Here is a 24984-nt window from a genome sequence, read left to right as displayed (position 1 = left end):
TTTGTCTCACATAGGGCTATCCCGTTTTTATTTGTCTCATAAAAATTAGCACAAAATCTGTTACACTGAAGATTTCAAAGCACCAAGTTCTCCTGATTTTTTTATTTAAAAAATTAGTTCCCTAGTTTCCCTTTGTGTCTTTAGGCATTTATAGTGATATGGCTTTTTTAAGAAGTTTTAAGTAAAGAATCCTACTAAAAGGTCAATATCCAGGAATAATTCCCAGAGTTTGAATATCCAGAATAATATCCCAATATCCCAGAGTTTGACACGCATCCATTTGAGGTTTGTAATCATTTCAGTAAGCGTTTTTGTAAGTAACATGGAACCAACGTTACTGCATTGGTCTCTGTATATGAACAAGGCACTAGTTTGTCTTTCAACAGCTTATTTCACAAGGCTGTAGTCAGAATACTTGCACAATCTATACGTGGAGTCTGTCATGAGCAGATGATTTCTCAGGTTTCACAATGTTTTTGTACATTTGTCTGCTTCATACTTCGGCTAGGGAAATTTGTTATAAAAAAAACCCTGTCATGCTGAAATATTGGATTTGATTTTTATACTGCGTGTGACTATAAGGAAATTCATTAAAGGAAACTTCATTAAATACCATGGGAATGTAAGGTCTTTCTTAATAGTCACACTTCTATAGCTGGTCAAAAGAAGAAGAAAAATAAAAAGCTGTTGATGAGCAAGCATATCAGCCAGAGATTAGATAATACTAACACTGCTTGTTTCTCTGTGAGATACTGAAGTATTACTGTAGTACTGCAATAAGAAAACATGTTTGCTTTCTTTCATAATTATTGTAGCAGTCTGGCAGACTCCAAAGGTTTTAGTATGTTTTTAGCATCCTTCATTCCAGAGAATAACACGTAGTTCAGACTTAAGGAAATGCAGTTTAAATGCCTGAAAAAATAATTTTTTCCCCATATGTGCCCCTGTACTGAGATTGAGAAGACCACATGTGCTCTTGGAACGAGTCTAGCAAGTGAAGGGTCTAATCAGCAAAGCAGTCATTGTCAGGATTTGGTGGTGTGTGATCTGAGACCCAGTAACTTTTTACAAGAGTTCATTGTCTTCAGATCCTCTGACCACAGAGTGTGCTGCAAGTCCACGGCACTGCAGATAGCTGTGTGTGCTGCTTAAAGCAACAAATGCTCACCACCAAAGGCTACTGATTAGTATCTTCTGACTGTGGTCTGGTGCAAACCCCTGATGGCTCCTGCAAGCTTACATTTTAAACTGGAAAACTATCACCAGAGTGTCAAGAGCTGTCCCTTAGTCCTACTCTTTGGTAATGCTGGGGAAAGAGTAGTTTGTACGTAAGATACTGCAATAAGAAAGCATATTCATTCCTTTCAATATAATAGAGTCTGGCATATCTACAGCTTTTGTTAGTGTGATTTTGGTATCCATCATTCCAGGTAAGACAGATGAAAAATCCATATGTTGGCTGAGGCAAAGGCCCATCCCTCCTGTCTTTTTACACAAGAAAGTCCAAAATGCAATTCATTCCAGTGTTGACAGTGGCATCTGTTCTGCACGGGCATCTGGTCTTACAGCAAGTGAGGAAGCCAAGCTGCGTCCTTCTCCCTCAGTCTCCTACTTAGCTTTTTTCCAAATTGACACTCCAATTCCCTGATCTCTCTTCTTTCTCCTTACACCACCTGCAAACTGAGGGCTACAATTCCATGCTCCCGACCTATCTCGCTCCTGCAGACCTTATTCTTTTGAAAATTTCTTCCCTTCAGAAATCCCCCACTGTCTGCTTAACCCCAGGCTATCTCCTGGTCAGGATGTGTGGGTTCCAGAACTGTACTGCTCTGGGGAGAGGAAACAGGGGACTACTGCTGTAGGCAAAGGCAGGTTATTGCTGGTAGCTGGCTGCTAACTGCCTGTGCGGAGCTACGCATGCTCTGCCACGTGGGCCGAGTGGATAACTGCAGTCCTTTCAAACCATTATGAACTGATTTGCCTGCCAGCCCACAGCAATAGGATCACTTTCTCATGGAAGCTGCTTCAGCACAAATAAATGTTTTAAGCTGTGGACTAAAATTTGTTGTAATACTTGAGAGTAGACAAAAGAGTGAGGAGAGGAGGAAGGCACAGAACCTTGCCTTCTTGTTCACACAACTCAGGTAATTTCTTCTTTTCTTCTGAGGTCACTCCGGGAGCTCATAGTTTTAAGATAACACACTGTCTCAGTCTGTGATAAATCTCAGTCTGTGATAAATCCAAAATTGTTTGACCTCTGGTGAACTAAAACAAAGCAATGCCCCCTTCAGTTTTCAGAAATTATTGAAGATAACTTTAACCCTTTGCTATCAAACTTTCTTCATTTGGAGGACAGTCAGGGATGTACGTTTCCAAAATGGTTTTGATTTATTTTCATTGCCCAGTTTGAGTAGTGGGTTGGCTTGTAACACACGAAAAAATAAAATCAGTTGGGGTGGGGAGAAGGCAGAGGAGGGTGATAAATAGTGGATTTGATTGGAAGGGAAATGATTTCTCTGGAATCCTAATAACGAAAGTGACTGTTTGTCCAGATAACCCTGATGCATCCCAGCAATACAATGTGAATTAAGTATTCCATCTCTTTAAAAAGACCATTTTCAGACTTTTATCTGCTGGCCAGAAAAGTTTGGGTGTGCTTTGTGGCTCTTCATCTTACACCTCTAATACAGTCCCCTACTCATCTGCATTAATTACATTGTACTGCCCTGTAGGTCTAATGAAGCAGTTAAAATACATCCTTTGGAATTCTTGTTTTTGTATAATTTTAAACAGATGGAATTGCTAAAAGTTGAACAGTACAAGATTTGTGTTTCTTGGGTGCTTGCAGCTAGTGACCTAACAATGTCTAGCCCTTGAATTCCAAGAAATACCTCATTTCAGGCCATTGGACCTTGGAAAGAATTGGGAAGTACATTATCTTTGTGATTTAAACATGGAATTCCACTTCTTTTCTTTCTTACTCAACCTGAATATAATTTTTTGAGAGCTTATGTTCAGCTTTCATGATTTTATTTATGCTGGCCTCAGTTTTTAATATACCTTATGCCAGCTTGGTAATTGAAACTGATGATATTTAATCATTATGGTGCAGTCCTGAATTCTGCAGATTAAAAAGTATAGTAATAATTAAACGCCTGAAGGCTTTTAAAGCAAACTTTGAACAAACTTGCAGAGGTCCTAGAAATCTCACTTTTGGAATGAGGTAATTTCTGAGGGCTGCTTAAATTTACCAACCCTCAGCAGCTGCCTTCTTTTTTAAAGAGTTCTGGCAAACTTCCTAAGGAAGCAGAAGGTCCTTAGGTGTGTCTGTGCTATTAGAACCAGTTTTCAACTGTTCAGGTTGAAAGTCTTAGCTGATGTCTTAAGTGACAGATCTGCAGAGAGGAGGTGCTTTGGCTCACTGTATTAGGTGCAAGATTCACAACCTAAATGGGTAATCTTTGTGGTAGCATCTACTTTTTTAATAAGTGTAGGCAAGTGCTGTAACTCTGCTTCCTTACCAGTGGAATGGAGATAGGATATTTATCTATTTAATCATTTAACAGTCAATGGGTAAATGTTATTTCAGGTCCCCAAAAACATAACTCTCAGAAACATTTTCTACTAGTGTAATTCTGTTGAAGTCGGTGGAGTTACACAAGCAAAAACCTTGATACTATTCCTCATCCATTTTCATACTTCTGTTTGAGGCTTGAGTGAACAGGGTCCCAGCCACTGGAGAATTGGTCTTTCCAGAGTTAAGTGCTTTTCATTGAGCTTTAGGTAAAGAAAGATTTGATTGTTTTTAGTATTTAAAGTAGAGAAGGTATGACAAAAATGTTGCCATGTGAGTGTAACCAAGGTAGGGGGGATATGTCAGGGTAAGGCAGAATGGACCTGGATTCCAAGTGGACTTCATTTCTGGTTGACCAAATAGACTACTTAGGAGTAGTCCTCCCTTCCCTACTACTCCTAGCAGCCAGCGTGGGTGAAGAAAGGCCTGAGATTATTTTTGACTGCATTGTCCTTAGTCAATCCTAGATCGCACAAGGGCAGGAGGGGTCAAGTACTTCTTGAGGGCAGCCTGGGTACTTTTGATTCTTGTGTGTAGTAAGAATAAATCTGTGCAAATATGAACTTTGGAGGGGTGGGTTTGGTTTTTGTTTGTTTGTTTTAGTTTTTGCGAAACTTTGACCATGGTCACTTGTAAACATTGCATTCATGCAGACTAATTTTGACTGCATGAGAAGCTGGTTGAAAGTAGCCTGCTGTATACTTAGTAATGCCTGAACAATTTCTTTGTGTCTGTAGTCTTTAAAACCACTAAAATCTTTTTGTCTGAATGTACTGATCTAAAGAACATTGTTGAGAATTGCTCTAGGATAGCTGTTTGATTTTTTTGTGAGCTTCTTTATGAACATAGCTGCACTAAACAATGGTGGTGTGGGGTTTTTTGTTTTTGTTGTTTTTTTTTTTTTTTTAAACTTTTCAGACTCTGCCATGTTTGGTTCGAATGTGTAGTAAGGAAAGACTGCTGGAGGAGCGAGTAGAAGGAGCAGAAACACTGGCCTATTTGATTGAAACAGATGTGGAGCTCCAGAGAATTGCCAGCATTACCGACCACCTCATTGTCATGCTTGCTGACTACTTCAAGTATCCCAGCTCAGTGAGTGCAATCACTGATATCAAGAGGGTACGTTTCCTTACCCAGTTCTGAAGCTTTGAAAAATGTGCAAAAACAGTAATAAATGGGCTCAGGACTTTTTTTTATTCTATTTAAACCTTATGTCTGAGTTCCTCAATAGAAAGGTGACCTGAGATCCAGTAGGACTTGATTCCTGATGCGTGTAGTCCCAAGTCTTTGCTCGCTCACTGCTTTTTCTGGAGTGTGTATTATCCGAACTAAAATTGTTGTGTATGTCTGGACTCCTCACCCTGTAAGAAGGATGCTGCCATTCTTGTATGTCAAAGATAGCGAGATGGGCTATGGGTAGTTTAATATAGCTTCACCATATGAGTTTCATTACATCTTCCAGAGGTAGCAATGAAGTACCAGACAGAGACATCTGTTGTGTTTCTCCTTTGCAGAGTTTAAAAGACTTACTTTCAGGAACTAGTACATTTCAGCTTCATAAGAGAGAATAGTCCATGTGATGAGAGATCGATTTCAATTCTCAGGTCAGGTTTGTGAAAAATGTTAAATTCAGAGACAGTTCTGTTCTGTTAAAGCAGAAAAACATGTGGTTGTCATGTAGCGTTTTATATTATGAGTTATCTGCACTTGCAAGAGGTTGGATAAACAGAGACCTGATATACTCTTACTGAGTCTGATTTTTAGAAAGTACCCCAAAAAAATGGATTAGAGCCCTGGTTTTTCTCTGAAACTAGCCCAAGAGGTAGACTCACTTCTCGGACTTTTATAGAATGGGATTGATTCTGCATATAGAGCTGCCTTGAATTCTATGTAAAAATGCAAATTAAATTAAAAAAAAAATAGTTGCAGTATAAAATTAAATGAGCAGAAGGAAATTTAGCAGCTGATTGGGGAGTAATGGACGTTGGCTGTAGCATGAAAAATATGATTAGGTTCCAAATATGAGCGGGGCAATTATAGATGTTATGACATTGCTTTGAGTGTTCAGAAAGTCTGTAAAAACAGTCAGCTGGGAAGCCAGGGTGCTTACTTTGTAAAGAATGCTTTGAATTACACCCTGTAAGGTGAAAACTACATGAGTGAGGACTCAGCCAAAGAGATTACTTGTCTGTTTTAAATATTTTTAATAATGATATAATACATTCTGCTCTAATATAGCTGCACCAGAGAGAATTACTCATACAGCTTAATTTTTGACAGTTCTTTTATTTCAGCGCTTTGCTACTTAATACTAGCATTTTTCTGGCATTTTGTGTAGGCTTTAAATATTGCATCGTTTTGTGGAACCCTTTGGTACAGAGTTTTGAGGGCAGTCGGAATCATAGAATCATTCTCATTGGAAAGAACGTGAGGAGGTCTGAAAGCCTTAATTTTCTGTTCAAAGCAGGGTCAGTGCTGAGCTTAGATGAGGTTGCTCAAGGCTTTGTCCAATTGGCTCTTGAAAACTGCTAAGAATGGAGATTAAACCACCTCTCTGAGCGATCTGTTCCAAAGTTTGACTGTTCTAATAGTGAATTTTTGTTTCTTTCTTACATCCAGTAAGAACTTCTCCTGTTTCGATTTGACTGTTGTGTCTCTTTCTCTTGCTGTGCACCTCCATAAAGAGTCTGGCTCCATATTCTCCTTGTAGGTGTTGGAGGGCTGCTCTTAGGTCTCCGCTCAGCCTTCTCTTCTCCTGGCTGAACAAGCCAGGGTACACCCCATCTGCTCCTCCAGGTCTGCTCTCCTGAAGTCAAGGCTCCGTACTCTGCTCCGTGCCTTTCTCACGCCTCTCAGGAACTTGAACACCACTATTTTATGATCCCTATAGCTAGTGTTCCCATTAATTGTCATACCCCCAGGCAGTTTTTCTTGATTTGTGAGCAGCCTATCCAGTGGTGCATCACCCTAATTCACCCCTGTAGCACCTGTGTTAAGAAGTTACCTTCCAGAAACCTCCTAGACAGCTTGCACCCTGCTGTGTTACCTTTACAGCAGAAGTCAGAAGTCAACATCCACCTTAAGATGGAAGTCCTGTGATTTAGAGACCAACTTTGGTGCCTGCTTTTGGTTCAGTTCTCTTGATAAAACTTCCCTTGATTCTCTCCCAATTTTTTCACTTCTCCTGGCTTGTACCTGTAAGTTTCTGTTGGGTAAACAAGAATAGTTTTTGCCTGAATATGGTCTGGATAGAGTCGTAACTTTATAGAAGTGTTTTGGCATCAAATTGTTTAAGTTGACTTATCTGTAACTCAGCAGAGAAATTAAGCATATTCTTAACTTCAGTTATTGTATTCAGTTGGTAGATGTGGACGTCAGCTAATGGAACAGCAGTTCATTTGTGTTTCTGGCTGCCCTTGGCGTGGTAGACAAAACCGCAGTAGATAAGCACTAGCTTACAACAAATCAGAATATCACACCTGTAATTTTTTAGTGTCTAAATTGATATCTGTGCTTTATTTAAATAGCTTGACCATGATTTGAAGCATGCCCATGAACTGCGCCAGGCTGCTTTCAAGCTCTATGCTTCCCTGGGAGCAAATGATGAAGATATCCGAAAAAAGGTGAGCCTGTGAAAAATGTTAGCAATCAGGCAAAGATGTAGCTGAAAAGTAGGCTGAAAGGCAGTGCAAGAATTTACACCCTTCCAGCCCTTTCTTTTTCATTGTGATGTACGTAGGTTGAAACAAGGAGACTCTCTTTCTGATGCATTAACATAAACTTTCAGATTGCACTTTTTTTCATGGGATTTGAACAAAAATTAATGTCTTGCCCTAACAAAATATAAGAGTAAAGTTTATTTATGTAAACATCTTCACAGTGATGAACTATATTCTCACAATAAGTTGTCTTTCAACATGTTGTGGTCCTTGCTGCTCATAAGCTGTGCAGGAATAGTGTTGTGGCATATGAGTAATTTCTGAAACCTGTGTTCTGAGGGACAGAATATACCTCCGTTGTCATGTACCCTATTATAAAACAAATGTTTTTTCAAAAATAAACCCTGGAAAGTCTAATCATATTGGCAAACAAAGTCAAAATTTGTTCCATGATTCTGAAGCGACCAAGGGCGCTTGCACTGTCATAACAAAGCAGTTGGTGTGAAGGAGAACAAAGTATTCAAACATCACAGGAAAGAGATTGGATGGCTGGAGCACTCGTATAGTTAAAAACTTATGTGTGGAAAGTGGAGGGGAATTAAACAATGATTAAAAGCAGTATTTTTTTAAATTAAGCATGGAGTTGCTGTGTCAAACGTGGCAAGTACAGGAGGCAGGAGAATTTTCTGAGTTTATTTGCTGGTTAAAGGGGAAAGACAGAAGGAAGAAAGATATGGACAGGAAGGAGGCAGGAAAACACAGTGTTGAAAAGATAACTAGCAGGAAGATGCGTCAGTGGGGAACCATTCAGGATCTCCAGAATTCAAACCCATAGACTTCTCCTTTGCAGGATGAACTTCTTTAGTTAATAGTAAGGATCCTCCTTTTACATATCAAAGCATTGTTTTTAATAAGTGGTGGGTGTGTACATGACAGTTGATTTATTATACAAAAGCCATCTTTCGTCTTGGTATTAACTCCCTTTTATCCTAGCCTTAAGTGCTTGTGCTGGCCATGTCTAAATATGGCAGATGAACTACTATGTATTTTTTTTCCAATAGCTCTATAACATGTCTCTAATGTGTAGTTTGTATATATTGTGTGCACTCACACGTGCTCTCTTGTGTAGTAATATGACATTAAGGGTAATTCATATATATATAACCCTCTTGTTCCTTGATGATTAATAAAATCATTTTGAAAGCAGCAGTGGAGCATAGAATGTAGATGGTTTTTTCTAAATTGTATGCAGATATACGCTACTTTCTTGAACTGGGAAGAGAAGGTGGCTTGCTGTTTTTAGCTACAGTTTTTATACGCAATATTTAAAATGTTGCAGACAAAAAACCAGTGACTCATAAATGCTCATAGTATTTTATTCGTATAACATTAATTTCTTTTTGCTCCAGATCATTGAGACTGAAAATATGATGGACCGTATTGTTAATGGCTTGTCTGAATCTAGTATCAAGGTGCGGTTAGCTGCAGTCAGGTAGGAGGCTTTTCTGATTCATGTAAATACTTTTGTCTTGTCAAAGTCTGATGCTGCACTTGTTAGAATTTCTGCTAACTTTTCAAAAGCTAATCTGAAGTCATCTCTACTGTTGGAAAATTTATTGGGGGGGTGGGGGAGTTATTCTGGACTAGGACAATATTTTCTTTTTGCTATTTACAGTCTACTACTTACCAAATTCTAAGCTGAATCTTTGTGTAGAAGCAATGTATATATTACGGTAGTGTACATGTGAGTGTGTATGTTTCACGGTCAAGGTTTCTTTTCTGTTATAGATGTTTGCACAGTTTGTCCCGTTCTGTACAGCAGCTCAGGACAAGTTTTCAGGATCATGCTGTATGGAAACCTTTAATGAAGGTAAGTAAAGAAAAGTCAAGTCTCAGCTACTGAAGTGTTCTGTTCCATTAAAGGAGGATATGGTGTCTGTTCAATTTGCATGCCTTTCTGTGGAATCGTAATAGAAGTTACCTAGAAATCAAAATTCCATGACCTTTTCCTAGGAGAGTCATAAATCAACAAAAGCCAAGCAGCAGCAGAGAAGACAGTGGTCTATGCTTGATTTTTGGCTGTTTTTTTGTTTGGTTGGTTGTTTTTTTGTTTGGGGTGGTTTGGGGTTTTTTGTTTTTTTTGTTTTTTTTGGTTTTTTTAGTGATCAGTAAGTGAGGCTAAGTTATCCCTGATGTTTACATCGGGCACTAGGAGGACTAAGTCTCCTTTAATTTTGGGCTCAGACTAGATGGCACAGTTCAGACTTGGTCTATAAGCCCTACAAGAGAGTTTAGATCCGTGTTTTCTCCTGTCATTCTCTACCTTCTAGATCTCATTGCAGATTCTAAAACTGAAGCCAAAGAGCTCAGGAAGACCTTTAAAAAGACACGTTAATATAATGCAATTATCCACAAGATTAAATGAGATCAAAGTGTGTAAGGTATATATCATCTCTCATCCTGTAGTGTGACTATCATTAAGTGCAGATAAACCAGTTTCTCAGTTTCAACATCTTTTAGACCTTGAAAATGGGGAACAGACAAAGTCTGCTAGCAAGAAGCCTGAAAGCTTGGGCAGTATTGACATCCATGAGAATTACCAAGAGAATCACCTGAAGTGAGCTTGACTCTCTATTCAGAAGTAAAATAGCCAGACCAGAGAAAGTGTTGTCAGCAAAAATGAACTGATGAGCCTGATAACGAGGCAGTTACGTGAGCTGACTGTCGAAAGCTTCACTCAAGAGCCTGGAAGGAAGTAAAGGATCAGGAGATCCTTCAGTTATTTCTAGTGATACTTCAATACAAGAAAGATGCCTGTTGGGCATACTACTCAGTGACATTTTATTCAGGCCTGACTTTGTCTGTTCTGCTTATGTTCTAATTCTCACAAGTTAGGGACTTAAGAAAACTTGACTCACTAGTTATACTACACTCTCTGGCCATCTTGTTAGCTGCAGGCCAAGAAACTTTCTCAGCCTTTTATGTTGCTTGCACGAATTAGAGGCCCTAGCGTGTAGGCCTGGTTTTTTTCTACAGTTTCATGATAGAGATGATGGGGAAATTATTTTCTGACAGTATACACAATACACTTATTACAAGTTAAGCATTCATCTTTGGATTGGGTGTGTGAGTTGTGATACTAATCCATGGATGTCTAATTCATTAGTTTTATTGGGAGGTCAAGGGAGATTTGGTCATGCAAGTTTTGTGCTATCACTATAGCATAATAATCCCATGATTCAGGACTCATGGTCATCACCTGAAGGGGCTTGGAGGGAATGGTTTGAATATTTTAAGAGTTTGCGAAAGGCCAAACATGAAAACATCAAACCTTTATAAATGTAAAACACAAAAACAACAGGATTGCTTGAAGAAGCACAACTAGCGTAAAAGGAGAGCCATGTGAAAAAAACAAATGTAGATGTCAGACTTCTATGTAAATGCAGCTGCTGGCAGTTGTTAATTTTGATTTGTATTAAATAAGATGAAGTCAGAAACTTGTATGTTCATTCCAAAACGTCAAGAATTATTCTTAATAGAAAAATAAAAGTAATATTAAATAAACATATATTAATTTTCAGTCTAGATTAATAACAACTACGTAAGTCCTTTCTCTCTCCGGTAGCATGTATAGCTGTCTAAGCCGTGGAAGAATGTCTAAAACTATAGGACTTATATGTGTACTTTAGTGCATGCCGCTATAAATGCAGTAATTGTTAATGTTTGCAGTTTGCTCACTGCTCTGAAACAAAAGATGGCACAGAACAACTCCTCCATTCCCCCTTTCTTTGCTGGAGGAGCAGTTGTATCCTCCATGCCTATTTCCTCACTGAGTTTTCTCAGAATATGCAAGGGAGATGCTGTGTTTAGGAATGGCATGTATTGGTCCCGCTGGAGATCCAGGTACAGATAAGAGAGAGTATAACTTGTTCCAGGCTACTTGCTTTTCTGAAAGGAAGGTCATGAGGAAATTTGTCGTGTTGTGCTTTGCACGAGGTACAGAAGTGTTGAGGAGGCTCCTCCTGGAGCTTCCTCCGTTCTTCTGTAAACCACGACACAGAGGTGTACTGCAGGACACTGCCTGCTCTCTGTTGAGAAGATGGCTGCAGAGCTGAATTACAACTGCCAGCACATGTATGCTTTGCAGAGCGGGGATCTGTTCCCACTGATTTCTTTTAAATTGGACCTGAAAGCTCTCAAATCTGGCTTCTGTGAAATAACTTTGTGTTGCTCCAGCTTGTCATGTAATGTGTATCATCACATTGAGTTGAATGAGCACTGTCTGGATCTGCACTGCTAGCGTCAAAGCATCTTCTAAAGTATGGAATATCAAAGTGCAGCATAATTACAGGTATTCCATTTCAAAATGATCCCTTCCTTATCCTACTAGTTAATGGAGATTCCTCACTCTCCCCTTTGTGACTGCAGGTTTTACAGAATGCTCCAAATGAAATTCTTGTAGTAGCATCTTCCACGCTATGCAATCTTCTTCTGGAATTCTCTCCAAGCAAGGAGGTTAGTATTTGTCCAGAAACAAGAAAGGTAATAGACAAAAGTTACATTATACAATGGTTCAATAAGCATAAAGGTATGTTAGTTGGTAGCCACTGCTTCTGAAGTGGCTATAGAGCTGTAACGTTAGGCAGACTGTATCATTGATAGCTTGTGAATAAAAAAAAAAAAAAAAAAATCATCTGTTTACAGTGCTGTGACAGTTAAATATGGTTGAATACTTAAATATAGTCTCTGAAGAAAAGAAGTAGACATGAAATTTTGGAGTTTTTTGCTTGTAAAACACTTACCTAAAAAATTCATAAACAAGAAGATGACAAAGTGGTAATTGGCAATACGATCCATTGTCTTAGAGAATTACTGCTGTAATCTTGAAAATGCTGGCATAGCTGAGTTGTGGTTTTTATTGTTCTTGAATGAACGGTACAGGATATCTGTTCTTGAGTTCTGCAGTGTCTGTATTTCATACAGATCGTACATACATATCAGTACTTCCTAGCAATGGAACAATTCCCCAAGTCTTAAATATTTCTTTATTACAGAAAACATTTGCAAGATTGAGGTATATGTCGTCTCCTGCAGGGCACTTTGGATTACCTTGGTTTGATCAATTGATCTTGGTGGTGTTAGTCATGTCTGTGAGACAGAAAATTAACTGAAATAACGCCAAGCACAGTTCACTGGCCCATGGGCTTTCTTATTCATACTGCAGGTCACAGCGTAGTGTTTCCACTTCAAATTGGATTGAAATACTGAATTTTCTGTCGGGACACATGGTTCATGTAAAAAATATCATTGCCAAAAGAAGATACTGCTTATGCAAAATGAAGGAATATTGAGAAATGTTAGGTTTGAAAGCATCTATAAGCTGTCTGATCTTTATTTGATATATCACCTTTTTTTTCTACATAGTATTTTGAAAATTGTATGTAAAGTACCAGTTGCTTAAGTAAATAAAGCAAGCTGAAGTGGATCTGTATTTTACCTGCAAAAGAGCTGAGTCAAAACCCATTTCGGAATGTCTCCCACCTGCTGTGGCTGTGGAGAAGTCCCTAGGAGCCAGCCAGATGTGGGGCCCGTGGCAAAATCACTGGCAGCTTATTGCAGTGCACAAGCGCCTGGGACCAGGTGAACTTTGGCACAAACTGCAGCTGCCTGGTTCTGGTACAGTCTTGTTGCTATTCAGTGAGACGAGCCTGTTCCTACAAAGTGCAGCCTTCTCCACACATTCCTGTTTGCTGATGAATTCAGCTCTTAAGCAGGTTAAAAAACACACAACTTCCCAAAAACTCAGATATGTTCAATTATTCACTGCTTTTGAAGTAGTAACTTCTGGAAGAAAGGAACATCTTACAAACTAGAGCAGCGTAAGTCATTGGATGAATCCTTCTGGCATACGACCTCCTCAGGTCTTAGATAAAACTAGTACTTCAAATTCAGTTCAGGTTGAAAGCAATTGTTCCAAACTTAACTTTCATTACATTAATCAGTTTGAAAGAAAAGGTGCATGTATTGATATTTTTCTTGTCTTTAAAGATGTGATACTACAAGGTTTTGCATTTCAATCTGATCATCAAGAGCAGTCTCCAGTTTTCTTTATTATGCTAAAATTTTTCTCTTGGATTTTAGTTTGGTCTGATTACTAAACACAAAGATTAAATGTCAAGGAAGATATCAAGTTGCTTTCATTGTCCTTAACCTCTTTTAAGCAGTCACATACATCCTACTTGGTACCCAAAAAGATGTGATTGCTCAAGGAAGACTGGTTTTGGAGAGCAGTCCCAAGCTGAAAGTTGTTGGGGAAAACCTATTTGCTTGTGTGAGTGTGGCAGACATGTCTATAGTATCACAGCAGTATGTGTGTGTATATACATGTATATACACACACACGGACGCGTATGGCTGTGTATATACATGTGTACACATACACAGATACACTTGAGAATAAAGCCATCTTGACCTGAATTTTTTCATAAAAACCTGCCTTTGAATGCTCATGAATATAGGGTATGGCTTGGCCAGTTCACGTGAGTGGACTGGACATGTTGTAAACTCAAGAATAAGATAGAAGCAAGATTTTTTCATATTATATTTACATTTGTATATATGTCTAATTAGTCTAAGTAATGTTTTGAAGATTTTTTTTTTTCCCCCCTCCCTCTTCATTTTAGCCTATTTTAGAATCAGGAGCCATAGAACTTCTATGTAGTTTAACACAGAGTGAAAACCTTGCCTTGCGAGTGAACGGCATTTGGGCTTTAATGGTAAGTAGAATGCTGATGAAGTACCACTTGTGATTTTGCTTCTTAAAAAGTATGTGAATGTAACTTGAAGAACTCATCAGTTGTTATTAAAAATAACATAGCTGAAATCTGGCTTGTCTTTCCACCTAACTACAGAAGGAAAACAGTATCAGCCTGGAACACTTCATCAATTAGTCCATAAAATAAAATAAGCTCTTCAGTTCTGATACCAGTTTGGTTGCCAAGATCATTCAGGGAAGCAGTTAAGTAGTGTCAGTAGCATGCCAGGGGACAAATAAAAGCAGGTAATAACCAGGTCAGCTGTAAGACTGTGTGGAAGTTTAATTCACTGTGCAGCAGTTTGTCATAAATTATAACCTTTGCAAGATTAATTTTAGCAAGGTTATATGCTTGCAGGTAATAGTCTACTAAAAGAGTGAAAGCCCAAGTTTAAGGTAAAAAATCAAGCAAAAAATTTCTGTCTTTCAGAATATGGCATTTCAAGCAGAACAGAAGATCAAATCAGACATCTTACGAGGTCTGAGTACAGAGCAGTTATTCCAGTTGCTTTCTGATTCCGATGTAAATGTTCTGATGAAAACTTTGGGACTGCTCAGGAATCTTCTGTCTACTCGCCCAGTAAGTAGAGCTGCAAACAGACCTTCTGGTGAAAGCTGATCAAACATACAGACGTTACAAATTATTTCTTAATCTGTTTTGTAAGACAAGTTATTTTTCTGTTTAATGTTCAGTATATTGCTAAAACTGAGGCCTTTGGATTTATCTAAGTATCTGTAACCAAACATACAAATCAGTGTAAGAAAACATTTGAAAGAATTCTCTACATCCACTGAAACTTTGTAATTATTATCAAATACGAGCTAGACAGTTATGTTTAATGCTCAATTTCATTACATTTAGCTTTCAGCAAAATTATTTTCCTAACAGTCTTTCTGTGAAACTTGTCCAGAACAAGAGGGTTGCACTGTTGAGTCAATGTGTGGAGAGGTACATATCTTAAGGATACCTGTGTTTCTTCTTTCTTGACACCTGAAATATTTCTGTTCTTATCCGACTATATAGATAGTACTGGCTTTTTGAATTTGACTGTGGGACTGTGCACTTACAAAATGCATACGTTCATTTTGCACACTGAAATAAAATGGTTTGAAAATGTAAGCCCATGAATTGTTTTTGACAGGGAGAAAGAGATATTGGTGGAGGAAAAGAAAGGGGTAATCCCCTGTGAAGAACAGAGGGAAAACATGCAGCAAACATTTGGCAAGCCAACATTTTTGTGGGGGAAAAAAACCACGAAGCCTCTACTGTGCATTTATCACGTATTGTGTTTCTACCATAAAAAGGTCACTGCAAAAAATCTTCTGATATTTGTACTCGTTGAGTCTCAATAAGCTTCATAGAAAATTAGCTCTGTCTTAATGTGAAAAGATACTTAATAACCAGTCATTCATTAAATTCACCCTGAGCTCTTGACAGCAGAGTCTCATTATCACTTAAGGTGTTTTTCATCTGAAACTACGTCCCAGCTTCACCTACTCTCTGTAGTATGTTTTAGAGCCAGAACCAACCATTCTCATTCTCTACCCAAAACTCACTCCAGAATAACTCATCCAGCAGCTTTCGAATGAAGTCTCGTTATTAGCAATTTTAAGAAGTCCTACAAGAATCCCTAATGTCTTAAAAAATTGTAGCGTGCCATGTGCTGGTAATCTCTGGTGGCTCTTTGCTGTCACGCTTGAGTTTTGGTATCAGTTAATCCAGTAGATCTAGTTTCATCTTTTTCTGTTACTCCTAATGATCAATTTTATTCTAGTATATGTGTTTATAGTCTGTGATCAAATGACCTTTTACCTGTAAGTCTCTTAACTTGAGACAGTTTTCCTAGACGATAAGTAATGTATATGGCTTATTTCTCTGAACCCTCTCAGACTTTTGAAATGTGGATATTGGACGTGGTCACAGTGTTCCAGTAAGAGTAGCAAATACCAGATAAGAAACCTCCGTTTTCTTACCCCTCTCTGATAGCTCCCTGTTATCAGAAGAGAAGTGGTTCTTTTCTAACTGCAGCATCATACTTAGAGCCTGGGTCCAGCAGGATTCAGTCTTCAGACTGGCCTCCATGCAACTGGGAAACCAGTGTCTTTTCTACAGGTTACAGTGAAATCAGAACCAAGGCCCATATCATGCTCTCTCAAACAAGACCAGGCTTCAAATGAAGAGGAATATTATGAAGTGTTTCTGCTGTGATAAGTTCTTGGTTTTGGGAGACCTCGCTAGGAGCTAGGGTCTTTGTGCAATGTTGCTACTCTTTACTTAGAGTAATTCAAGTAGGAATGCCTCTTCTTTGTCTGGAAAGTTACACTGATTGTATTTCATCATTGCTTTGGCAGCACATAGACCATATAATGAGCACTCATGGGAAGCAAATCATGCAAGCAGTGACGCTCATTCTGGAAGGGGAGCACAATATAGAAGTCAAAGAGCAGGTACCCTTTTTTGTTTCATGTTGTCTTGGCAGAATGAAATGTAAGAAACAGCTAAGAATGCTTACTCTTCTTGACATGTCATTTTTGCTTGGGATTATGATGTGCTCTGAGTATTTTACTGAGATCTATCGGATTCATAACTTTAGTACCTACAAGAATGCTCTTCTTTCTAATGGATTATGACAAATGTGTCTGAATTGAATTCAGAATGTTTTTTTTAAATATAGGTTTGGTAAAGAGGAGGGCACTGTATGTGAGAGCAGAAGAATTAAATCTAAGGCAATTGCATGGCAGAAAGGGGGTAGTAGGAACAAGGGAAGAGAAAGAAGCCAGCGTTTCACACTGGGGAAAGCGTCATGGTTATTTGCTCCTATAGCAGCCATTGGAGCAGTCAGTAATGAAGAATACCATCATCGGCTGCCTTGCTGGCAGTAATACATGTTCTACTGGGAGATGCGGTAACTCAGCTGTTCTTGGGTGCCTGCAGGAGCCAGCAGCGATTAGAGGAGGAGAGGCACTAGCAGGGAAAAGAGCATGCTGGTGTAGCCCAGGAAAAAGTCGGGGGCGGGGGGGAGGGGGGAACACATGCCCTGACAAATTAGAACTTAAGAAAAGCAATATGCAAGAGGAAAGGGAGAAGGAAAGAGGAGATGGCCAGTAGGGAAAAGCATCCCTGGCTTGGTGGCAGCATAAGGGGGCCAGCGTACAGGGATACCTGCTGCGGGGATGCTAAAGCAAAAGAGGATAGATGGGCAGAATTTGGCTGATTAATTCTTGTGACAGACAAGACAGTCAATTGGAGAACCCTGTTTCTTCCTCATACAGGGCATGTGGTGATGAAGAATGGGGGCAGCGAGAAGTTGTGGGAGATTTCAGAGGATTGCTTTGGCTTAGGATGGATATTGGTAGCAAACAGCATGGCATATGAGTGTAAAGATACAGCTAAATCCAGACTGGTCTAAATCTCTGCTCAGTGAAGAATGGGCTGAAGGCAAACAGGCCTGTTATGGCTATTTAAGTGCAAAATTAGCAAAAAAACCCCCAAAAGACTCTTAACAGATAGCAAGTTTAGTGATACCATGGTTCTGAAACAGCTGAGGATTAACCAGTTGTGTCTTTATAAATAGTTCTTCCTGATAAAGCTCCAGTGACAGGAATGGCCTTCATTGCAATAGAAGGTTATTGACCTTGCCAAGCCTCTCAGAATCATTTTGGAGGAGAATCATGGTACCTGAGAAATACTCTTGGAAAGGGCTAGTAGACTAGGGTTGAATATAGCCTTTAGGGTTTGGGGCCTTTATACACAGAGCATTTTCTTTGTCCCTGTGGTGTGATCAGCAGCTTGCTTTTATTTCAGAATCAAGTCATAGATCCACTACTGCCTATCTGCACACAAGAGCCCATGCTTCTAGCAGGACAGTGCTTATCTCTGTCACTGACTGACTCATCAGTATGTAATTAGCAGCTTGGAAGTAATAAATCCCTGCAACTGCTGACGTGAATGCAGTGCAGCTTAGACACAGGCATCATACAAGTGCTGATCATTCGCCGGTGTCCTCCTGTAGTCATCCCTGCATGTCCAGAAAAGATGGTTAAGTTCTTCCACAGCTCTTTGGGAAAGAATTTGTAGAGCATCTCCCGGTGCCTCCTGAGTACCAGGAAAGCTGCCTGTGCAAGTCTTAATGCCATGTGCCTGTAGTGCCAACATGGGCCTAAATGCTTCAAGGTTATTCTGTAGGATGGCTTCTCTAATTTGCAAGAAATAACCAGGTGCGTCAGTAGTTTGAGTTATCGCTGCAGGTAAGATGTGTGATTAGACTTGTTGAAAACAATTACTCTGCTAGATCAGCAGATAGGCCTCTGTCCTTTTCCTGGCCTGAAGAACTGGATGGGTATGGTTGTTTTGTTTTTGTTTTTTTTTTCCCCTAGCCACTGATACAGAATAGACTGCTTTATTTTCCAGTGTATTTAATCTTTTCTATATGCTGCGTATTTCCATGAGAGACTTAAAATTTTACTCATTGAAATGAATTAATGAATGTTGCTTTTTATTTTAAAATGGCAGTGACTGTTTTTTGCCAGGGCTGTTCATCCACAGCTGCTAGCTCTTTGGCATTGGCCCCAGATGTAAGCAAGCTGGAACTCCAGATTAAAGATATTAAAACTAATTAAAGAAATTGTTTGTCACAAGTTCAGAGCTGTCAGGGAAACTGTATAAATCATGGGATGTGATCTGTGGCCAAATAACAGTTTTTCTCTCTTTCAGACATTATGTATACTTGCCAATATAGCAGATGGAACGACAGCAAAAGAACTGATTATGACCAATGATGACATCCTGCAGAAAATCAAATACTACATGGTATGGGGAATTTCTCTTAAAGGTTTTATGTTGGTCTTTTGCAGGAATGAAAAGAGGGTCCTTTAGCATTTTGTTCTGTAAATTATTCAGTATCATGCATTTACTTTTATATACTCAGTTGTGTTTAAGAAATCGTGTCGTGCAGTTCTATATGGCAGAGGTGTACTGAGGATCTAATTAAAAGGAAAATCCAGTGGTTATTTCCCATAAGGATGTTACAGTGACTTAAGCAATGCCTGTAACAAATATACATGGAAAACTTTTCATGGTCTTGGAAAAGGCATATCTTGTAGACTGCAATAAATATTTGGAAGGAAATGATTGAACGCTACTCAAGTGCCTTATGTTACGGCACTATCTTTGAGAGAAGTTGTAGATAAGAATTAGGCCCAACTTTGCTACCTTATTTATTACAGGATGAATGCCGAAATGTAAGTCTGAGAATTTCTGAATTTCTTCTTCTAAACTTGAGTACTATTTTTCTATATTTAGAGTCATTCAAATGCTAAACTTCAGCTTGCTGCCATGTTCTGTATATCTAATCTCATATGGAATGAAGAAGAAGGTAAGAAAGCCTCATTATTAATGCATATACAAGTTACTATCCTGACCAAAAGGCTAATATTGCATAGTAATCAATATTTGCAGTGCACAGCACAGTGGGATCCAAAGCATAAAGGGAGACGTCTTTATAGGTATAATATAGAATAAGTGAGAGTGGTCAGGAGGACATTGAGGAAAGTGTAGAGAGCTGTTCTGGGGCAGGAGAGGAGACACAAGAAGAGAGTGTCAATAAATAGGAGTTGAGAGTCACACAGTGGGAGGTTTCCACCTGTAGCATTTCTGTAAAATCTGAAAACAATTGGCGTGAAAGAGAATCCTAGTAAGAGAGCTTCCACGTCTTAAGGAGGTTGTGGAAACTCATTGTTGGAGGGAACAGGTTCACTGGAGAGGATAGAAGGATTAGAAAGGGATTTGTTTCAAAGAAATTTTGCCCAGCATGGATGGCTTGAATGGGTTGGGCAGTGAGACTCTGAAACCAGTCAAAAGACTTGTGGGTGGAACTGGAAGGAATGGGGAAGGCATTCAGTAAGAAGAGTCATGGCCTGGAACAATGGAAGGTAACCAGGAGGGAGCTGAAGGATGCTGCTGCACAGAAAAATATGTGTGTTTGTGTTGAGGGTTGGAGAGGGCAGATGGAGGCAGCAGTGTGGAGCTGGAAGAAATGGCAAGGGAAGGAGTGGTGGGAGGCAGTGTGCTTTGAGGAATGGTGGGGCTGGGAGGAGGACGTTCTTAGATGGATGATTTACAGACCCTCAAGTTGACCATGCTGCTCTTCAGCAAAGAAATCAGTGTCTTGACTTGGTTTGGGGTTTTTTTTTTCTCCTACTGTGTAACTTATTCCACATCTCTCGGATCACAGAACTTCATTCAGTGTGTGACACTTGGCTATGCTCCTGGTGGCTTTCTGCTCATTACACTGGCATTATACAGTGCTACAAGTCAGACTCAAAAAAACCCTCCAGTTAAATGTTCTCTGCATCCAAATCAGAGATGAGAATAAACCAACTGAAGTCAAGCTTCTTATTGTAGGATAAAACGTGTTCAGATTCTTGCCTGCAAGATTTTCTTTTCTTTAAACATATGCACACAGAGTACACAAAAATAAACTAGAGCTGCCTTGGGGAGTAGCCACAACTGAGGGAGTTTTTGCATTGCTGTTCTAACTGAACTGTGTTCCATACCCCTCCTTTAAGCTGGTTTCTGCTACCACCCCTTTCTTCTGTTCTGCAGACATTTATTTTTGGTGGTATTCCCAACAATGTGATTTATTGTTGTAGGTTCACAAGAACGCCAAGATAAACTACGAGACATGGGAATAGTAGATATTCTACATAAATTGAGTCAGTCATCGGATCCAAATCTGTGTGACAAGTGAGTATAAAGAAAAATCCAAAGAGAAGATTGGAGGGAAATCTTTGCTTTTTATTAAAAAAAGTATCTTTTTAAAAAATCTTTTGATTATAGAAAAATTCCCCAGAAAAACTGTCTATCATTGCACTGAGTTTTACAGTGTATAAAGAAATTGTGATGAACACTTATTTAAAGAGCGGATTTTGTATTGCTCAGAAGTAACAAATTTTACTGAAGTTCTCAATAGTATATAATAACTGCACTTAAGATCTTCTAAACCAGTGGAGAGTCCTCTCTGAAATCTCACTGATACACAAATATTTGTGTAAACCTTGGACTACTAACAAAGTTCCAGAGGATTGGAACAAAGGTAAATCATCACATAACACTATGAATTAAAAAGGTAATACAGGATCACCACTGTTGATTAATTACTGTTGTTGAATCTCAATTAAATTCTTTTAAACTAATTAAGCTCAACAGTAACTTTTCACATACCTGTTCTGTTACTCATATTATAGTATCTACACAGATCGTCTAGCTTCTTCACCAAACACGTATAACCAAAATAGCTAATGGCAGTTTCTGGGTTTTATGTTAACTTTCTGCAATTATCCCACCTACAGTTAGTAACAACCCATATTTCTTTCATGAACTAAAGGAGATGATCTGATTTTTGGAAGAGGTCATACACAGGCAACACAACTCAAAACTGTGCAGTGTTTTAAAATGCATTAAATTTGGGTTTCTTTTTATGAAAGATATTCCAATGTTCTTAGACATCTTTGTAGTAAAGTTAGGACTTCTGTTTAAAATCTATGCCAAAGTATCAGCAGTGAAGGTGATAATCAGGAACTTACAGCTATCAATAAGCAGGCTCACAGAAAATTACGGAAAAGCTAAATAGGGTTTTCAAACAGTGAGAAATAGGAATAAAACTTACACCAGTAAAAATACTTTCTGGTAAATGGGCCTTGCTTGACAACACTGAAGCCTTGGTTTTAAGAGCCAGGGAGCTGATTGTGCTTAGCACTGTTGCAAGTCACTGTCCCTCCTGTTTCTTCTGGCCACCTGCTCCCACTGTTTACCCTACCCCAACTCTGCCTCATCAGCTCCCTTGGTGAGCTGATACGACTTGTGAATGCAACAGGAAACTTGGAAGAAAAAAAAAAATCTTCCTCTGGGTTGCTGAGTTATATCAGATCTTGGAAAAGTCTGTCAAGGTCATGATAGCATGGTTGGGAGATGTGGGGGACAAAGGAAGAGCAAAGCTTCTCACTTCAGGTGGTAGGAAACACTGAATTAGCTGAAGTGATGATGCAACTGTAACCCTAGACTTTTGGGAGGTGTTTTTTTCTTAACAAAAATGTTGCACAATGTTAGATTACATAAATTCCAGTATTACGCTGGCTGTTGCTTCTTTTGTCCCTGTCACCTCATTGCATGTTTTTGGTAGGGCCGGTATTCCTGACAGGACTAAAGTGCTTCTAGTACGTTCTGAGTTACAACACCTCTTTCATTTCTCAGCTCAAAGACCTGCTTTTCGTGGTACATCTGTATTACAGAAAAGTAATTGCTCTTCACAATTATTGCTCTTAAGGGTTTTTTTTTTTATAAGGTGCATTGATAATGAGGTTCAATATACATCTTAAGCCCCACCATACTTGAAAGTTACTCAGTTTATGCTAAGCATCTAATATACTTGGTTAGATCATCTTATTCTTAGATGCAAGGTGGATTCTTAAATTGTTACAGCCAACGCAGAGCACTTCTGCACCATGGGCTAGGTCCTTCCAAACGGAAGGAGCCAGCCACTCGGCTTCCTTTTACCTCACTCGTTCATCCTCCCTCTCTTGCTGGCACAATGCATAGTCTTGTACGTAAGAGCTGTTGATGATAAAGCCAAACCCCAGTAATTAACAGGTTGTTCCTTTATTGCAGGGCGAAGACAGCACTCCAGCAGTATCTTGCATGATCAAAGACTAATTGAATCTATGGACACCCCTCATGTCTACTTAAGGAATAGCAGGAGATATTCCTGACTCCTTATATTTGCACAAGTCACCTTGGGCTGCATTTTTCTCAGGTGCAGGGAGCTGCTTTGCAGAAACAGTTTAAATGATCAGGTCTCCAGTGCACTTGAGAATTTTCTTGAGGTAGTTTCTTTACTCAGAGGACTCTTGGGGGGTTGTTTTGGTTTTTTGGGTTTTTTTCCTGAGCTACCTGGACTTTCGGATAGAACAATCAGTCATCATTTTCCTTTTGGGCCTACAATTTTCTGCTTTTGCTGCAGCCTGCGTGTGTGGATGTGTGTGGGTGTGCTTGAGTGTGTGCGTGTGCTTGGGTGAATGTGTGTGGGTGTGATACCTCAATTTTGTTTTTCCTTTTTTTTGTGTGAAAATCTTTTTCTACAGGTTTTCAAGGGTTAACCATTGTTTGCTGTACGAATACTTCAATGAATTATATACAGTTTGAATGAAATGTTATTTAAAAAAAAAAACCAAACTGTTGTATCCCATAAAGTTTATTTTGAATTTTGAACAGATGAATGTTTTTAAGTAAAATATATGCATTTCTGAACTTCAGCTTAACTTACATTATACTTCCTTTTTAAAGAGAAAAATAGAGGGAGACAGTAGACCCCAAATTATAAGCAGCGCATTCTCTACTGACAAGGTCCAAGAGTTTTTTACCGCCGTACAAGGTCACCTGGTACTGATGACATGCTCAAATCCATGGAATGGGTCAACTGGATTGTTTTGGGTTTCTTCACGTTTTTAGAAGAAAAGCTCATACTTCAGAGTTAGCATGACTGTTGACTTTTCTGGGAAGGAACAGGTGGCTGCAATATCAGCAGGCATAAGCTATTGCTTCAGTAGCCAAGAACTTGCTCAGATAATTGCTGAAGGATTAGCTTATTTCACTGATGATAAGTATTTGCTGATCACTAATATCAATAGAGCAAACAGTATGTTGCAGAAGTTACACTTTCAAGAGACCAGAAGGAGCTGGCAAGCAGTGATTAAGGGATTGCTTTTGTTTTGCATCCTTTACCTCCAGATGTAGTTAAGTGACTTGCAAATTATTTCCATGAAAGATCAGCTGGGTGCATTAAGTTGGGGAAGGGATGGAAAAATTGGGAGTTTTGTTTTGGTTTTTAGCTCAGTACTGTTGCTACAGATTTTGTGTATATATGCAGATATACACACTTGCATGGATTTGGATACCTGGATAATAAGTGATGGGATTTTACTGCGTTCAGAAGCCTAGATTGTCCATAAGTTCCTGAATTGTGCCTGTAAGTGTGGAGAAAAAAATACAAGTACAAATGAGGATGCCTGTGTAAGGTTAGGCTGGAATATGAGACCCCAGTGGCTTCACAGTCAAAGATGCATAGAAATGAGGGCAGCAAGGAGCTCTCCTTCACGCAGTTCAGGGTTCTTGCTTTCTTCCCGTGTCTACTTTCTGATTTCAGTTTAGAGCATAGTTTTAATAGTCAGAATCTCCAAACACTATATTTACATAGCACTAACAGGCACACTAAAGATTGCAGCCGATGTCTTAAACCAAATCTTTGTTTTGTTACATTGAACTTCAGGAAGGCTGCAGCAAGAAGAGGGGTCTGTAACTTTGCTAACCAATTTTGATAATTATCTTAATCTCTTATTTCTAATCAAAAGGTCAAATTGTGATAGCCTTACTTTTTTCCAAGGTAACTACTTGTGTCAGAAAATGTCACCACAGTTTGGCCTGGAATTTGAATGTGCTATGTATCAGATAACTGTTATCACTTGGTTGCAAAGGAGAATATATACATTTCATGTAACTTCTTCCACTCTTGAAAGACAAATAAAAGCGAGCACCTGACACTTTTTTTCCCCAGGCATTGCAGTAAGTGACTGGCAGTTTTTTAATGTCCTTCTGCAAATTTTTCATGATAGACTTTGGGGGCTGAACAAAAGGGAAAATAAAAATATGTGAGAACTTGATAAATATCAGTACTTCAGAAGTGAAGTCTTACTTATAAAATTCAATCAAATATATTTTTGGTTGAACTGAGAAAAAAGTTCTGAGGCGGGTATTGTAAATGCAAAACTGTACAGCGTGCATCTAACTTCTAAATTTACGCTCCTGCTATGTACGTTTAGGAGCTCAAGTTCTTACATATATCTTCTCGTCCTCCCCCAATTCACATTTCTAAAAGCAAATCTGA

At 39.0% G+C, this 24984-nt stretch overlaps 1 protein-coding gene across 5 annotated transcripts in view; it reads left to right on the top strand.

Annotated features, from left to right (window-relative positions):
• ARMC8 (armadillo repeat containing 8) overlaps positions 1 to 23356 on the top strand; it is an 80642-nt gene extending 57286 nt beyond the window's left edge. For 3 of the 5 annotated variants that reach the window (XM_050902255.1, XM_050902254.1, XM_050902256.1), the window contains 12 exons: positions 4493 to 4693; positions 7102 to 7197; positions 8643 to 8725; positions 9022 to 9103; positions 11662 to 11748; positions 13917 to 14009; positions 14478 to 14627; positions 16400 to 16495; positions 18762 to 18857; positions 19350 to 19422; positions 20699 to 20792; positions 22713 to 23356. In XM_050902255.1, the coding sequence (XP_050758212.1) occupies positions 4493 to 4693; positions 7102 to 7197; positions 8643 to 8725; positions 9022 to 9103; positions 11662 to 11748; positions 13917 to 14009; positions 14478 to 14627; positions 16400 to 16495; positions 18762 to 18857; positions 19350 to 19422; positions 20699 to 20792; positions 22713 to 22746 (1185 nt within the window). In that variant the 3' untranslated portion in view covers positions 22747 to 23356. Of the gene's footprint in view, positions 1 to 4492; positions 4694 to 7101; positions 7198 to 8642; positions 8726 to 9021; positions 9104 to 11661; positions 11749 to 13916; positions 14010 to 14477; positions 14628 to 15189; positions 15353 to 16399; positions 16496 to 18761; positions 18858 to 19349; positions 19423 to 20698; positions 20793 to 22712 lie in introns of those variants that run through there. The other 2 variants (XM_050902257.1, XR_007766999.1) reach the window with 2 other exon arrangements.
• Positions 23357 to 24984: the final 1628 nt, after the last annotated feature.

This window comes from Gymnogyps californianus, chromosome 10 (assembly GCF_018139145.2).
Source record: "Gymnogyps californianus isolate 813 chromosome 10, ASM1813914v2, whole genome shotgun sequence".
Classification (NCBI taxonomy): domain Eukaryota; kingdom Metazoa; phylum Chordata; class Aves; order Accipitriformes; family Cathartidae; genus Gymnogyps; species Gymnogyps californianus.
Note: the sequence above shows the minus strand (reverse complement) of the source record. Positions and strands in the feature narration are given on the sequence as shown.